The sequence below is a fragment of the Zea mays genome, chromosome 2 (assembly GCF_902167145.1).
Source record: "Zea mays cultivar B73 chromosome 2, Zm-B73-REFERENCE-NAM-5.0, whole genome shotgun sequence".
Lineage (NCBI taxonomy): Eukaryota > Viridiplantae > Streptophyta > Magnoliopsida > Poales > Poaceae > Zea > Zea mays.
In genome coordinates this window covers 3,851,674-3,869,821 of record NC_050097.1, presented here as the reverse complement: position 1 = coordinate 3,869,821, position 18,148 = coordinate 3,851,674, and the positions used below count along the sequence as shown (strand labels likewise).

The window sequence follows — 18,148 nt, the reverse complement described above, 5'->3', positions numbered from 1 at the left end:
TTGGGTTCTTGCTTATATTTCTTGGCAATTCTGACCGGAAAATCGAGAAGCTTGATGGTTAATTTGGCGTCCACCTGTAATTGATTTGGTGCTCTTGGTGTCAAGTCAGTGGAGGAGGAGCAGTGTCTTGGTCCTGAAGCACGGGAGGAGGAGCACAACATCACGATTAGTGAGATCCCGATCTCCCAAATGATTTCAGTTTGCACTTATTAAAGGTCCAGTGTAGAGGGGTTCTAAAAAATTGGTGTAAACTCCAGAGCACCAGATGCTTGGTCGATATAATATATGATAAATTGGGATTGAGAGCAACCTTGTTTTCTCCTTATTTTCTAGGCTCCAAAACCTAGCCAGTACAGAACTGAAGATAGCTTTGCCAGACGCCAGCTCTTAGACGATCATTATCGAATGATCGCTGTAGTCCTCAAATCTTCCCTAGTAGACTGATATATGGTTCATAAACATTTGTCGTCTCAAACAATTTCTGTAAAAGGCTCCTCTCTCCAGGTTACTATGATTCAGGTTCCTCTGGCCTCCTTTATAATATCTTGTTTATTGTTAATTGCACTTGAAGATTTTGGATTGCTATGCTTGCTGAGTATTCTAAAGTCATCGACTGATTGGGAGCAACTTCAAAGATATTCCTTAAAGCAAGGGAGCATTGTTGAATCTCATGAAGAGGATGCTTCGAGGAGAGTGACAACTGATGAAACAGAGAGTCAAGAGGATGGCCAAGATCAGTTTGAGAGAGCCAAAACTCAAAACATGGAAACTGCAATCTCAGAGGTGGGATGCCTACAGTTTTCTTAACCAATTCAGAACTGAGATATCACATTGTTTCTTGATTGTTTAAGTTTGTAGCTGACACCTTCACCCAAACCTTTTACAGTTTAATCATAAACCAACTAAAGGGATTGAATATATATATAGTCATATAAATTGGTAGATAATAAGGCATCATCTGTAGCTCGATTTCTCAAGAGCAATCCCGGTCTAGATAAGGTGATTTCATCTGTAGCTGATCCCTTCTGATGTAGTGTTGGATGATTCTAGACATATTTTTTGTTTTCCTTTACTTTTGATCTGTGTCTAAATCCTTTTTCATGTTATCCCAACTGAAACAAACTACTTCGATTATTTGGCCAGCGCTACTAAAACAAACTACCTCTGGCATCAACCTACTAACTGGCATATTCTTCACAATCGGTTTAGCAAAATTTACTTGACTCCCTTTTAGCTATAGCTGATCATAGTTTTACATGGTTGAAGAAATTGTGGTTAGTGATGGCTCAGTATTTTGTGTGTACACGATGCATATGTCTGATATAGCCTGTATTTGATATTTGTTCCTCATAATTAACATTGTAATGAATTATAGGTTTGAGCAGGTGATTTTATTATTGTCTGCTATGTTGAATTTTGCTTCACAATCTGGTGGCCAATTTAGTCGTACCATCCGCTTGCTCAATGATGGCGTGCGCCAGGTGTTCGACAAAATGCAGTGGTTGCTTCTCCTGAACATCGATAGTGTCCTAGAGTCATGCAGTGCCCCTTACTGGTAATTAAGGGGATTCTTCAGCTGCAAGCTGTTGTATGCAAGTGATTCGTTGCAATGGGTAGTAACTTGTAATCGTAAACAAGTTCCAACTCTAACAGTAATATGTCAGTGTCTTCAATACTGCATAGTATTTAGTTACCTGTTGTTCGCCAGTCACAATAAGAAACATGTTGTTGCAATGGAGATAAAGATGCGATTGAAAAATTGAGCAAGAGGACTGTAAAGCTGATTTCTTCTTTTCTAGCCAATAGCTTATGGTTTACTTGAAAAGTTCACGAGAACTCCAGCAACAGAATTCGAGATGAGATTCTAGAACCATCATATCCACTCGCCTTTTGGTATCATAATTATTTGTCAATTCTTCTATTCCTGAATCCTAAAGAAAAATGTTCCATGATGTCTCAGTGAGCCAGCTTTCACCATATCAACTATACATGATAATTTAATAAACTGTACAGGCTTTACTGATACTAAATTAGAGGTATATTACTACTGATGTAGTAGGTGTACTTTTAGTAAAAACAAGGTTGATGGCTTACACTTGCCCGATGTGCCACCGAATCTACTCAGAAACAATTAATATGTTGCTCAAAATTATGTTGCTTAGATAAGCTCACACCTGATGGTAAACCAGAGTTCAGGAAGATATTTCCATTTTTTTGTTCGCATTTCAAAATGACAATCACAAGTAAGAAGGCAACATGGAATTGCTCATATAAATGATAGGACCATCATGTAGCAACAAATATAAGGTTAATCCAACTGTCATAGGAACTGCCATTGGCTGCAAGCTGTTCGGTTGTTTGACATCAGTTTTTTTTTTAAAAAAATAGATCAGATCATATAGTCAATCAAATGACATGTATAATCCTCCTTTAATTATGGGTGCTGGCATCAACAAATGAACTACAGGGCCTGTTGCTTTCAGTGCTGTTGGGAATTACCATGTTGTTGTTGTGTGTCCGTCAAGCCCCTCCTCTTCTTGCTCCCACCTCATCTCACATTGTTTTCCTCTCATGTTGAACACTGCCGGTAGATGCATTGCCTATTGCTTTTAGTGATGCTCAGAATTGCTTTTAGTGATGCTCAGAATTGCCATGATGCTACTGTGTACCCGTCCAATCCCTCCTCTTGCTTGTGTCTCACCTCACATTTTGTTCTCTCCTGCTGAACACTACTGGCACATGCATGGCGGAGTCAAATGTCCAGTGCATGACTATCAATTACTACTCTCTCTGTACCATTGTATAGTTCGTTTTAGCATTTTCTTTTTTTCATATTCAAATGGATAACAATAAATCTAGATACATATAATATATATACATCAAATATTATATGAATCCACTAACACCTTAAAACGGATACTATTTTAGAACGTTCGAATGGAGGGAATACATTGCATCCCATAATATGTTGTTAAGAGCATAGGCACATAGCGGTTGTATTTGCTAGCAGTAATCCGCGGGTTCCTTGGGATACAATCATTTTGATCCATGTATGCACGATGTTTACCTTGTGCTGGATAGGGCGCCCGAAGTGGCGCCACCTGATCTAGTGTCCATGAATGATTTGTAGCAAGTCTTAAGTATCAACCATCTGGACCGATCCTGTTGATAGGTAAACATGGGCTGTTTGGTTCGTGGTCATTATGACTGACTTTGGACAATTGTGCCTAGACAATTTAAATTCATATTTTGCCATGTTTAAGTGGGCATAATTTGCCATGATTAACCTTGAACAATCGTGGCTAGACAGTTTAAACTCACATTTTGCCATGTCTTGAGAAATCTTGTCGTGTTTCTCAGTTTGATGACATAGAGGAGCCAAAAGAAATTTGTCTATTTTTAACTGCTAACCAATTGCTTAGATAAAACAATGTTACCGTATGGTTTACAATTAAGAGCATTTTCAAGAGCTCTCAGAAAACGACTCCTCAAAATCAGTTTTAAGGGACATCTAAATAATTAGTGGATAGATTTTAAGGCTGGCTCCAGCAAGAGCCTCTAAATCCTCCTGTACTCTAAATATAGAGGATGAAACGGTTCTCTACGCTCTCCAGCAACGTCCTCTAAACGGTCCTCTAAATTTAGAGGACGCTGATGGATTCTCTATATATAGAGTTTCTCTAAACGGTTCTCTATATATTTGAATACTTTAAATAACCGGTTTAGCAAAACTAAAACATGTACAATACATTTAAGAGTATGACAAATACGTATGTACAAAAATAAAAAATAAAAAATGTCTCTAATATAGATATTTGTGTATAGAGGACGTGATTTAGAGGACGTTGTTGGAGAGAAATGAGATATAGAGGATAAAATCTTTTAGAGGAGATTGTAAAGGACGGATATAGAGGATGGATATAGAGGACGTTGCTGGAGACAGTCTAATTCTTTCTCCAACAGATCTCTTGAAGCGGCAGATTGTTTCTGGCTATAAAAAAGTTAGGAGCGCTTTAAGGGAACTGTTGGAGACATGTTTTTGTGTCTTTTCCAAAAAACTGGATTTAGAGAAGACTTCTGGGAGCTTTTGAAGATGCTCTAAGATCTTGTTCGGTTAAAAAGATATTAAGAGGGAAATTAGTTTATTTCCCTCCCCCATTCACAGCAATTCCCATTTAACCACACACAAGTTCTGTGAGCAGTAACCTCAAACCATGACATCATAATCATCCAATGCATCATTGTACCCCCATTACTTTCTCCTCGATCTTTGAGGAATCCACCCAGGTGATGGTGTCCTCCATGTTCCTGGTCACAGGAAATGCTGCACCGGTGACGACCTCAGGGCCAACACGCACATGGCCCTGTTCAATGTATGGCACGGCCTCTTTGAGGCGCTCTGCCATCTTGATCCAGGTCTAGTCCTGACCAACCGTCGTGAGAGAGACCGAGGTGAGGGCCCTGGCCGCCCGACCGGCCCAGTGGAAAGGCGAAACCGCGAAAGGACTACGGATAAGGACTAGAGGGGCGCAGGCGATTCGGCAAGCCACGCCGTGCGCCTGGCTCCGCTGCCGGCATCAGCACACATGTGCAGCCGGCACGGGGACCACCGGTCCTCGGCCGCCACAGGCCACAGCCCACATGCAGGCGCCTCCCTCCGCTGCGGGCTGCGGCAGATTGAGCAGCGCGCCGCAGCCGGGCCCGCCGCACAGTGGGACAAGTACGCAACAGCCAGACGACGGGGAGGGTCACGGGCCGCCCGGTCCATCCGTCCTGGAGCCGAAGCCGGAGAGGGTGAATGGGGGGCAATGGGCGGTGTGCTCTCCGGATGGTGAGAGTGGCAACGTGGCAGGGACTCGGATCAGATCAAGTGATCGAGTCATGTTCAAGCTACGTGTTTTGATTGGAAGCATTAATCCTTCATTGCTAACCCCTTTGTTCGAGTTCTTTTCTCGTTTTCTTCTTTTGTTCTTCATCCGGATCAGTTAACCTCTCTGTTCTTGAATTTTTCTCTTAATTTTTTTTCTTCTTCTCATGTTTCTTACCCTCTTGATATCTTTAAGATACAGATTGTTTATATAAGTTGTATATGCCCTTAAGTGTCTACCTACCTTGAGCTTCATCTATATATAGGCATATAGCGATCGTGACCTGTGGCCATATCTATGGGGGAGGGTTTGCATTTTCGATCAGGACACGTAGCTTAACCCTAACATGACCACGCGCTGTACCAGCTGCTCTTGTCCCCCGCGCTGAGAGTAAAGCGTGAGTAGTCTGCAGGCTGCTCTCTGGGGAAAAGTTACTTTAATCACGGTCAAGGTAAAAAAAAAAGTCACGCGTGGGTTCTACTTCATTGGTTCCTGAATCCTGAGGTTGAAAGCACAGGCTGACTGACGGCCACAAGTCAGTCCCTCTAGTGGATCAGTCTTGACAAACAAAGGATTAGTTGAGCCATTATTATATTCATATTGGATACCAGTTAACACGATTATTCGGTTGGTGGTGTACCGTAATCATTGTGACCAGCCTAGCGACAGCTTCAACGTATATTCTTTCCCTTTCTTTCTCCAAGAAGAAGAAAATGGGTGGGAGGATCATTCAGCGACAAGTCCATTGGAGTCACTGGTACATGTGTAGCCAGTTCAACACTCTCTTCTAAGACCATTTTCACGGTATCCATAATCATATTCAAACTACACTCTACGAACAATACAATCTACAGTGCAAAAAATGTTTTTGTGACAATATATATGAACTACTGTACATTACACCTATATAATCACTAAAAACATTGTTTTGCGTCGTTTTTATATTGTAGAGTGTACTGTTTATAGTGTGTAATTTGAATATGATTGTAGGTAAACTGTTGGCGATGGTGTAAAGCACTCGGGAAGTGAGAACATTTGGAAAATACTACGCAGAGAGGCAAGACCCAAAAGAAAAATACCCGCGCGTCGGCCAAGCAGTCCACACGATCACGGTTTTACTCCGCTGTAGCGGGAAAATAAACGAATGTTTTTCACTTGCAACAATGCTGGCCGAACCGCAGCAGTACTGAATGATTATTAAAAAAAGGCAAAGAAAAAAAGAAATAAAACTTAGCCACTAAATTCCCGAATTGATCTTACAACAGGGGGGGAATGAATGGATGACTAGACTTGACAGTCGTCTAAAAAATCCTAGGACTTTCTCAGCCATCTCACTTCACCGCCTCCGGCCGGCCGCACTCCTCTTGCTCGTCGTCGAGGTGTCTGTCCCCGCCGCGTCCAGCTCCACTCCACTCGGGTGGGATTGGAACGAAGGGAGCGAGCGCGAAAAAGTGGTTAAAAGAAGAAAAAAGAGACGAGACGACGAAATGGCCGTCGCCGTACAGGAGCGGGAGCGAGTCTCCGGCGAAACGGCCGTCGCGCCCGCGCCCGCAATGGGCAGGGCGGCGCGCTCACCAGACGGCCTTGTCGGCGGAGATGCCGCGGAGGAGCGGGAGCGAGTCTCCGGCGGCGGCGACGCAGCAGCAGGACAGTGCGCCGCTCTCGAGGTCCTCGAGGGTGACGAAGCGGGCGGACTTGGACGGGGAGGAGAGGTGGCGGAGGACGTGCTCGAAGAGGCCCTCGTCGCAGGGGAGCGCGATGGGGCCCGCGCAGGCCCCCGACGGGAACCCGTACTCCTCCTCCGCCTGCCGGAGCAGCTCCCGGAACACGGGGTGGTTCAGGTGCGCCGCCCGCACCACGAACCGCCGCGCCGCGCCGCCCACGCACACCGCCACGTGCCCCGCCGGGACCGCCGCGCGAGCCGCCGCGCGGGACCGCCACCGCCGCAGCGTCTGCCGCAGCCACACGATGTACCGGATCTTGCTGCTGCATTTCGCCATGTCGACGCACGAGCGAGCGAGCGAGCGCGCGCCTCGTCCCTCACGGCCGCCGGTCGACGTAGATCTATCTAGCTGCGCGGTTGGGTTGGACCAATGTCAATCGATGGCGACGAACGGCGTGGGGAAGCGCCGCGAGAGTAGAGCTAGCTGGTGAGAGCTGAGAGGTGGCTTGGACTTGGAGGCAGACTTGCGGAGGGGAAGGTAGCTAGGCTTTATAGGGAGGAGGGGCCCCTTGGCGACCCTTTGCCTTTCGGATCGTCCAGTTGGCCCGGTATAAAATTATGCTGAAAAGGATGGATTGGTATTCTTCTACTACTCTCTGTGTCACAAAAATATATAAGATGTATAAATGACTAAAATTCTAGGTTTTCTTATCTTTGACTAGCAAATAAATTGGAAACTTTAGGTTTGTAGTTGGAAATGCTAATGATCAAACTTTATTAGTCATAAATAAAATATTACGGAATGTACAGAGTACACTGCCAAATATATAATTTTCCTATGCAGTACAGGTACAGTTAAATGCACCTCAGCACCTGGGTCTTGTTTCATTTTTCCACATGCCGCTTTAAGTAATACTCCCTCCGTTTCTTTTTATTAGTCGCTGGATAGTGCAAAATTGCACTATCCAGTGACTAATAAAAAGAAACGGGGGAGTAGTAGTTTTGGTAAAATTTATCCTGTAAAAAAACTATTTGGAGAGTTATACCATCCATATTTGGCTAGCGAAAACTTTAGAGAGTCAAATTTATTATTTATATTTAGAAAACGAGAAATCTAGAATACACAGAATTGCTAAAAAACAATTAGAAAGAAGCCTCTAGTAGTTCTCTAAAAGACATTCTAAATCAATAATCTAGATAGTTAATATAAAAACTCCTCTCCAATAACTCTCTAAATGAACTTCCTAAATTTAGTCACTTCTCATATAACCTTATTTTCTCTATACATTTGACAATCAATTACCAACTCTCTAAAGAAAAAAAGTTGGCGATACTATGTAGGTAATGAAAGTGATTGTTGACATTTGTGATTTTTTTGTATGAATAGATTTAAAACAAAACTACAACCTGTATTTATAGAACTATTAGAGAAATTACAGTTTGTTACTCCCAAACTTATTTAGCAACTTGTTAAATCTATGTAGAGAGCTAAAATTTACATAACTATTGGAGTTGCTCTTAGAGTTGCGTTTAACCATGTCGTGATCCTCATTCAGAGTGGAACTGCACATATGTATAAACGGAGGAAATAAAAGTCCATCCATCTAACAAAAGTATTTTTTCCCCTGAACTATTATTGGTAAGCGCACATGCTTAACGTTTTAAAACCGCACCGTCAAATGCCTGGCTGCCTAAATTATGCAGCTTGCACACCCTTGTGCTACCAAGAAATGGAGCGCACAAACTTCCCTGCCTCTTGCCGTCTTGCGCATCCGCAGAACAGCAGATGCCATTTTCGCCGCTGCACTTGTTCAACTCGTTCCTTTTTTTTATAATGTTCATTCGCGTGTATGTCATGAGCCATTTAATTTGGAGCAGTGATAGATCTATTGCTAGGAGTTTTTATGCACATATGTATATTGCGATAATATATAGTATCGTCTATGAATAAATGCGAAGCGCTCCACGCACTGAAACGCTGCTGCGATGTGGCGATGCCGACAACAAGTTGTGCACGGGTGATAGATAGGTGCACCGTGCAGGGTACACCACGCTGCTGCTCGTGTTCTTCCTCAAACTCGGAATACGAGTGCAGTGGCGGACAAGGTTTTGTCACTTTGCAAACGTGCGGAACCAAACGAAGCTCGCTGTTGCAGTGTTTTCTTCGTGTCGTGTCGGACAGTGATGAGAGCAGACCGGAGTACGTACGTAGACAGTGAAGAGAGCACTGCACAACATTGTGTCCGTAGCATCGCATCGTGGCCGGGGCCAGCAGTCGCGTCACACCATCGGCGGCGGTGTCGAGAGGCCAGGCGAGGTGCCCCCCTCTCTCTGATCTCTCCGAACTCTGACAGGTGAGGCGAGCGAGACGAGTGGCGACCCAGAGTGGGAAGTGCGCTGCTGCTGGTGCATGTGACCGCAGCCGGGCGCGCAGGCGCATGTGCACGAACCAGTGGCCTGTCTGGTCCGGCCGATCTCTCCTCGGATTTTTGCGCGCGGTTCTCTGCCGGGGCCCGTGGCTTTGGAGGATCGCCGGGAAGATTTCGCGGCACGCCTGATGGGTGCTGCTGGCGCCGGGTGCTGTGCAGCAGAGAGAGGCTTCGTACTAGCATGTTTCCCTGGCTGAACACTTATGTCAAACTCTCTTTCCGCGTGGAGTAGGACGGAGTAGCGTCCAAGCTGAAAACTGCAGAATCACGGACTGTGAACTGGTTCATGCACCATGGCAGAGAGTCAAACGAGACCCCCCCCCCCTGTCAATGCCATGATATCGGCTAACTGTCCTTGATCACACATGTTCTCGGCTAACTGTCATGGAGCAGGAGCACACATGCTCGATGCTCTCCGCCCCTACACGCTATAGCGATGGAAACAGGTCCGTGTCCGTGCGTCAAAACATGAAGCTAGCTATTCGTCGCTTTGGCGGGAGAGAAGACAACAGTGCAGGCCAAACAAATATCCAATGTGCCAGAGCAGTGGAGCGGATTCGGAGAACAGCACGCCCGCCTGCATACTCCACGATTCGCGCGGCGGGGCAGGGGCAGGGGCAGGGGTGTGGCGTGTGCGTACAAAGCCTCGATACGAATATCGCGCGGCGGGCACGGGCACGTGTGCCGCCGCGGCGCGACGACGGCAGCGGGAGAGCGGTTGAGCCGTCGCCGTGCCGCTGGCGATGGGTGCTGTTGGGTTCGCTCCGAGCCAAACGCCGCGCTGCGGCTCGGAAGATACGATGCGATGCGCCGCGGTCGTCTCTGCACGGCCCCGCGCGGCAGACAGGCGAGCGAACGGCCGGCCTCCACCCATCACCCATGTGCCGCCGTGCGAGCGAGCGTGCGTGGCCGTGGCCGTGGCTATTATATCCTCGCGGCTAAATTAATGCGCGAGCGCGGCGCCGGGGCGCGATACGGGCGAATCCGCGCCTGATCGATCGGGCCTGGCCGGCGGGTCTGTTCGCGACCTGGCGTCTGCTTACGCTGCCGTGCGGTGCATCGCGTCGCGCCTGTGTGTTGCGTAGTAGCCTGTTTGTTCCACGTGCGTGGTGTACTGTGTACACGCGATAATCGTACGCCCATGGACTACTGGATCTCACGCGCGGATATGCCAGCTCGCCGGCCGCTATCGCATGGAGATGAGAAGAAGATGCTTAATTAGCTTAGCTTCGTCCAGCCACCACGAGGCAGATAGACAATTAATACGGGCGCGGCACCGGCAGCGCGGCAGCAGTGCAGTACGTGTGGCAACGTACGGCGCAACACGTACATGCACCGTCCGTTAACTCTGCATCTTGGCATGTTGCCGTGTGCGCGTAGGCCAGGACGCACGCGCGTGGATCGGATATGATCAGAACGGACAGCATCCATACTTCGATCGCGCCCGTTCTGATAGATGGGTCTCGGACACCGACACCGCCGTGGACGGGCGTGCAAAGCGGGAGCAGAACGAGCCCCACGGTCGTCGTCGGCCCACCGGAGCCGCCAGGCACCGTACCGCCGCACCGGCAGGCGGCAGGCCTGATTCCAATAAGTAACAGGGACGCCACGCGGTAATCAGGCGGCAGGCCTGATTCCAATAAGTAATCAGGCGGCAGGCGACAGGCCTGATTCCACGGGCACGGGCACGGCTCAGCAGCCAGCCAGCGAGGCGCTCGTATCCGTAGCAGTCGGCCTGCGTCGGGCCATATGCAGCCAGCCACATGCCCATACGGCGGCGGCGGCGGCGGCGATCGCAGAAGTGTTTGACTCGACTTGTTTGTTTACTCGCTGCATGCATGTTGTATTAATTTCCTGCTACACGAATAAACGTTTTGCAACGGGGAGCATCCTTGATTAGTAAAATGTGCCGATCGGAAACGTTTTTCTTTCTCGTTTCTGAAACAAGGAAACGATCGACTTCAGCTCCGATCCTGCACGTGCCGGTACATGAATGCATGGTGAGTCTGCGCCGGCATCAATGACCAATGCGTGCTTGCTTCTGTCCAGCTCAGTAATGTTAAGGGGCACGAGTGTTATAAAACCCTAAATGAATCTAAAATTTTGAAATGTACTTTTTTTTAAAAAAAAAGTAGCATGTGTAGGTAACATTGATTGAAATTTAATGTGGTTATTTTATATTATTTTGAAACCACGATCCAACAACGACCTGTCTACAAAAGTAGCATTATGGTTAGTAACTCATTAAATATTTTTATTGGCATAATGGCATATTTTTTGTGCTTCCAAGGGTAAGTTCTAAAATTTTATCTTTATAGTGTACCTCATTAAAAATAATATACACATGTAATTTCTGTGAATGTATAATAATTAGTATACTACTACGACATGTCTGGATTCCAACTACTGAAAATCACCACTATAGCGTGAACTAACTTTAAAACAAGTTCTATAAGCAGTGACTAATAATTAGCGAGACAATCTATATATGAATCCTAACTAGTCTTTGATTAACCATGCTCACTGTAGCAATATATGAGCTACCCATGGCCTAACTTGGATTAAGAAATTCACCTAATCAATTAGTCACAATTTATGTAGCTTTTTTTTTAAAAAAATAATCCACGATTTGATGCTTCTAGTTATTATTTAAACATAATGCTATTTTTAACTGGTTAGATCCAAAACAAGCCCTTATGCCCTTAAACGCTCGTTTGAATGCCCAGCTGAACTAATACTCCCTCTGTCCCAATATATAAGACATAATCACCTCTGGTTCAAAGACAAAAAAAAACACATTTAATTCTCTTTATACTATTGCATCGATGTACATATGCTCAGAGAGAGCACACCTTATATTATAGGACAAGAATAAAAAATTGTTACGCCTTATAAACTTGGACAGATGGAGCATTAAATTGGCTAAAAAGTGCTACTAAAATTGGTTGATTAACTACTAATTGATTTTAGCTGGGTTGAACCAATTATAGTAAACTAATGCGTAGATGAGGATGCAGGACTATTAGTCGAGAGTGTTTGGATGTATCCACCTAAAAAATAGCTAATAGCTAGCTAAACTATTGACCGTGTTGTTTAGACTAGTTTATTTTAGAAGTGCATTTAAAGCACTTCAGTACTAGTAGCGTCCTTTGTCACACTTTTCGACCACGTGGATATGTCCAAACGTGCGCCGGGTCACTATATTTTGTCACCGCTCATAAGAAACCGCGTTGGCCGTTGCTTAATCAGTAGTAGAAACGGTTATGCTTGCACACTTGTCGCTTACGCGGACATGTCGGTGCATATATAAGAGCATCATTATCCATGCACGCATGATTCATGGAAAATACGAGTCCTAGTTCAGATTTGTTTTTTGGTTTCGCGTCTGTGATAAAAGAATTTTCGTCTTACAAGTCCTAGTCCAACTAGTAGGTTGGTTGATAAACGGTTATGCATTTAGTAATCTGTAGGACTCCATTAGCGCCGCATTTAACTAGGGCCTTTTATGATTTCGTAACTCAAAGAATTCTGGAGGCTTGTGTGCAAGAGAGAGAGAGAGAGAGAGTCCACATGGCATGAGTCGGGGCGTAACTACCGAGGCATGCATGCCTTCAGTGTCAGCTTCAGTACTAGTAGTCGGTAGGACATGAACAGTGTACTTTAGCTAGCCTCACTCACCCACCTACGTGCTCGAGTCGAGTCGAGCCTGCATAATTTAATCCGCAGGCCATAAAAACTAACTTTGGTACCACCAGTAACTAACCACCACCGCAAAGAGTCCACGTGAACATGATGATGATGGTGATGGTGATGGTCGCCCATCCCATCCCCCGGTCGGTGAAAGCTTGATGAGAAAAGCTTAGGACAACAGAGAACGAACTGCAAAGGTGAGACGAACTGCAAAGAACCCAAGCAAATGCTTCTCTGGTTCACCCCCTAACTCATCTGGGTTATCTGTGTCGTTATCGTAATAATAATAATAATCATATATCCTGGTAATGAAAGAAATGTTTATAGGCCCCTGCCTGCGCTTGTTTTGTTTCCTTCTGAAACGGAAGTTGTCGTCGTATGTAGGAGGCCAGTCGGAAACAGAAAGCATCAACTTGTTAACGTATGTACAACAGAGAGCAGACAGTACCACCTGCAGAGGACAGTCGGTGTATGTATATACTTGCATTGGTAGCTTGTTGAGCTCTGCAGGACAGCAGGAGGAGCCTTGTCTGTTGCATTTTTTTTATTAAAAAAACTCCAATATGAAAATACAACTTCAGGTGAACAGATATAGAGCCATAGTCCTGTATCTGATGTATACGGTAAAAGGGAATCCCCGGAAACCGTGCTGCGATGTTTGGTGGCTATACTATACTATACTAGCGTACGTGTTCTGACCTCTGCGTTCCCTCTGAAAACGACGAGTATATATCGTAGATATAGATGTCCAATAAGCACGAAGCCCGCGAGTCCGGCACGAAGCCCGTTTTTTGGGCCCGGTCCGAGCCCGGCACGGCCCGGTTATATGCGGGCCTGGGCCGGCCCGGCACGAATAAGCGGGCCGGGCTCGGACAGGAAATTAGGCAAGGTGGGCTAGCCCGGCACGGCCCGTTTAGCTCTAAGCCCGTTAAGCCCGCTTTTTTACACTAAAACGTGCTTTTCGACCCGCATAGCCCGCTTTTCGGCCCGCTTTTTTCGTGCTAAACGGGTCGTTTAGACCCGTTGCGGGCCGGGCTCGGACAAGGAATTGAGCCCGCGTGCTTAGCCGGCCCGGCCTGGTTTTTTAATCGTGCCTGGCGGGCCGGGCCCAAAACGGGCCGGGCTTCACCGGGCCCAGGCCGGACCGGGCCGGGCGGCCCGTTTGGACATCTATAATCGTAGAATGGCAGAACAGGAAGCATCAAAATTTGAACGTATGCACAGCAAGCCAGACAGTACCCCACTTCATACGGATCGGCGTCCTTGCCTGCTCTTCAGCTCTCTGCTATCTATCGAGCGGATTAATATATGCATATCAAATCAGCTGTGAATCAAAATTGTAGATGACTTCATGTACGTGGTTTACGGTATTATTGGTACTTCCAACGATTCATGTCAACATCATCTAATTAAGGACTCGTCAGACAGCGCCGAAGAAGAAAGAATCGATATATCGGCAGGGCGCGCGTGCAACAAAAGTAGGCGACGCCTTTGCATCATCTTTCCTGCCTTTATTCTCTCTCTCTCTAGCGACGAAGCTGGTAGAACAGAGAAACAGATATATTGAAATATATATCATTGCACTCGATCGATCGTCGTCACACTCTTCAGCTCTATATCTGCTCAAGTGCACCGTACACTAATTTCGTTGTACTGTCCGGAATTTACGTCGTCTAATCGGAAAAAGGACAAACTGTCAGGCTGTCAAGATGCATGCATTCGTTCGTTCGTTCGTGCTGTATCGCATTAGGGTTTTAATATATATACAAACGGACGGACGGCTAACACACGTACGTACTACGTGCAACACCCAGATATGATGTGTCCTCGGTGCTAAATGGACTTATTTGTCCTGTTCCGAATTCCCAAGGTAACCACCATCGTACTAGACAGCATATATATATATATAATATATATATATATATATATCTTCGAAACAAACAAATTTAGCGACTAAATGAAACTAAAATAGAGAGACTAATCTTTAGTCAATCAAACCAAACTGGACCTTACTCTACCTATACTTACCGAGATAGAGGTGCACATTTAGAATGATTTTACGTATTTAATATCTAGCACGTATAGTACCCCTGCATTAATTTGTTGACGACAAATGATTGCTCATCAAAATGATTAACCAAACCTAACCAAATCAAATGATAGCGTATACCCTCCCTTCAATCTTCGCCCATCCCGAAATGCTGCACCACCCAACAGAGAGAGAGAGAGGGAGGTGGGAAGGGAACATCAGCTAGCTAGGATTATATTTCTATGTGGATATATCGGACAAACAGAGCCGGGGGCCTAATTCGCCAATCACACAGCACCAAACCACGCCCTTAGCTTGTCCTATAGATGCTCTCTCTCTCTCTCTCTGCCTCTACGTGTCACCCATGGCACGCTTGGCTTGAGAGGTCGCAGTGTGTGTGGCATTTGTATATGGCGGCGGAGATGCCCTGCAGCTTGCAATAATGATGACTCAGACGGTAACACATGTAGCGCCGTGGGAGGGGAGCATGTAGCTGCTGACTCCGCACACGGGATCCCTATACGACCTCGATCTGCCCAATTTTCAAACCATTTACATATATACGCCATATAAAACATGCTTCCTAGCATCAAACATCTCTCTCTCTCTCCCCCTTCGGTTTTGTTTAGGTAGGGATAGATAGATTCATATATATATATATAGATATATTTACACACACAGTTCACACTGAAAAAGAATCAACGCTGAACCAGAAACTTAAGGGTTCCTGCTCCTCTAGATAGACAAATTTTATTAAAAAAAGAATGGTAGTGGAGTACTACTGGGCACTGGGCCGCAGTCACAATGCGTACAGCGGAGCACCAGAAGGACGACGGGACAGGTGCATGCATCCTGCTTGGTCCTTCCACAGATTTCAAGCTTATATATAATATATACAATGCAAGTCTAGTAATATATATTAAGCTCCTCCGATCAAGAAAATAAAAAAGGAACTCTAGACTAAAAATAAGACCTCCGATCCTGCTAAATAAAAACACCAACAACAGCTAGACGATAGATGATGATGATGATGTGATCCAGTAACGGCAGCCAAAAGGCGACGCAAATTCGGTTGGGCCATCATCTTTCTTACAGAGAAAAGATTCGGGGCTCGCGCCGCACGTTTCGCGCCCCAGCCGTAGGTGCAGTGCAACTGGCCGGAATCCGTCCGGCACTCCGGCGACCGGCGCCGGATCCTCCTCTCTGCCGGGATGGGCTACGTGGCGAGCGGCGAATCGGCGAGAGGATACGGTGGTGCGTTCGAACGTGGGTCGATCAGGACGCCACGCCAAGTGTTGCTTTGGGAGCATGCGGGCGTTCCGGACTTGCCGCAGCACCTGACATGTTCCGCCCGGACGACGTTGCTGGACAAATTGTCGGGCACATGCCCGCGCTGCTCTCTGCGCGATGTGTACGTGCACATCATCAGGCTGGAGGATCGAATTCCAACTTCCCTATTGCGTTAGCCACTGTAAGTGGAGGAGGATATATATGTAACCTACATGTCACAGCCTTCTTACACAAGGTCATTGGCATGTATGTATGTACTCCCTCCGTTTTTTTAGTTATTGCTGGATAGTTTAATTTTGTACTATCAAGTGACAACTAAAACGAAACGGATATAGTATATATAAACCACGACAAATACCGGTTCATTGCCAATTATATATTTCATTCGGAGGAAGACAACAATGACCTGTTTATTACTTTGCACGATGGATTAATTGTTGGGTTATTACAGAGATGAAGAAAACACCACCAAAATCAAAGAATATAATCCTCACGTACGCTCTCTTTATCTTGGACCAAATTTTTTTTCCCTCCAAGCACAGTCTACAAGACTAGCTGCCCCGTGGCTAGCTTCCCCGGTTGCAGTTGTTGCCCTCGCAGCCTCGCTCGACGCTCGCGGCCTTCGTCTTCACGTAGGGCACGGGAGGAGGACGCCCGCCACCCCCCCCCACTCGATCGTATGAGGGGCACGAACTGCATGCCCACCATGCGAGTCGTTCAATTTTCCCGCTGCCGGCTTGTCTCGCTCGCACGCGTCGCGGTCACCAGACGAGGTTCCTCTCGACGGCCATGCCGCGCAGCAGCGGCCGCGCGTCGCCGCGCGCGCGCCGGTCGGCCACCACCGGACCACAGGAATGGGAGGAAAACGAGGCCGAGGAGGTGACGCGGCGGAGGACGTCGAGGAAGCGGTCCTCGTCGCAGGGGAGCGCCACGGGGCCCGGGGCGGCCGGGAAGCCGTACTCCTCCTCCGCCTGCCGCAGCAGCTCCAGGAACGCCGGGTGGCTGAGGTGCGCCAGCCGCACCACGAACCGCCTCGGCGCCGCCGCCGTGCCTTGCACGGACACGGCGACGTGCCCCGCCGGCACCGCGGCGTCAGAGGAGGACGATGCCGCCTCCGCGGCGCGGGACCGCCACCGCCGCAGCGCGCGCCGTAGCCAGACGAGCGACGGGATCGTCAACGCCACCCTGCACATGATGCTTGGAGGCTTGGAGCTGGAGCTGCTCGAGCGGCCGGGTTGTTGGGTGGTTTTGCTTCTCTTTGCTGTGGAGGCTCGCAGTTGCGCAGTCGAGGCTGTGGACCTTGTGGTGGACATATACATATATATAGAGAGAGAGAGACAGGTCGTGGTGAGCGTCGGCCATGAACAAGGCCGGGCTATATATATCGAACGTGAACAAGGGCTATATATGGTGACGTATGTTTGATGACTGTATACCTCGCTGAAGCGACGGGTAAAAGTTTAATAAGGTTACTTTGAGATATATAGCGACAGCTCTGAGAATTTTTTTGAGGGCTTTTATTTATATCTCGTGCGGTGCCATAGCTAGGAATTCCTAATTAATCAATCCTGGTTGGAATTCGGCAGACAGGCGCATTATAATTAATTATTTGTTGGGTGGCTCGATCGCTTGACAGTCACAAATCCGCTAGGCGCCATGCCAGATTTGCAGGTCCAGGCATGCACTGCACCACGGGCTTCGAATGGTCGCTGTTCTGTTCCCAGGGCCAGGCCAGCACTGCCTGCCCTGCTGCCTGCTGGACGGGCGACGGCGTTTCGTTCTTTTTCAGAGCCTTCAAAAGTGCACCAAGGAGCTGGTGCCTACTGATGTTATTAAAAGGATGGAAGGTTACAGGGTGATCCCTCCTAACCTCTTTATCCTTTGCATATGGGCATATCCTATGCCTGTATTCTCATTGATTAGCTATACGCACCTATATATACCTTAATTCCAGCCTTTCTGGTTTTGTTCATGTAGGAATCTGTAATACCTCAATAAGCTTTCCATCCAGGGGTTTCCCTGACGAGACTTGAGAGTGCAACGCCCTGCTTCTGCTTCCAGGTCTGCTGACATAGATAGATAGTCGTGGATGACTCATTTACATCCATACAGCTAGCTGGTCGAGGCTAGACATGTCAATGGTTTAATATACCCACTGACATCGAGTATTACTATCTCA

General features: G+C 47.0%; 2 protein-coding genes across 2 annotated transcripts; both read right to left on the bottom strand.

Moving 5' to 3' along the window:
• Positions 1-5,935: 5,935 nt before the first annotated feature.
• LOC103645805 (indole-3-acetic acid-induced protein ARG7) lies at positions 5,936-7,046 on the bottom strand. The gene has a single exon (XM_008670525.2). It carries the CDS (start codon positions 6,866-6,868, stop codon positions 6,440-6,442), a length of 429 nt encoding a protein of 142 aa, XP_008668747.1. The 5' UTR covers positions 6,869-7,046; the 3' UTR covers positions 5,936-6,439.
• A 9,302-nt stretch (positions 7,047-16,348) lies between these two features.
• On the bottom strand, positions 16,349-17,416 carry LOC103645804 (auxin-responsive protein SAUR36). Its single transcript, XM_008670524.2, has one exon. It carries the CDS (start codon positions 17,286-17,288, stop codon positions 16,731-16,733), a length of 558 nt encoding a protein of 185 aa, XP_008668746.1. The 5' UTR covers positions 17,289-17,416; the 3' UTR covers positions 16,349-16,730.
• Between the last annotated feature and the right edge of the window lie 732 nt (positions 17,417-18,148).

Excerpts from the sequence above, each read along its gene's own strand:
- LOC103645805 (XM_008670525.2), bottom strand. The coding sequence starts at position 6,868 with ATGGCGAAATGCAGCAGCAAGATCCGGTACATCGTGTGGCTGCGGCAG.
- LOC103645804 (XM_008670524.2), bottom strand. The coding sequence starts at position 17,288 with ATGTATATGTCCACCACAAGGTCCACAGCCTCGACTGCGCAACTGCGA.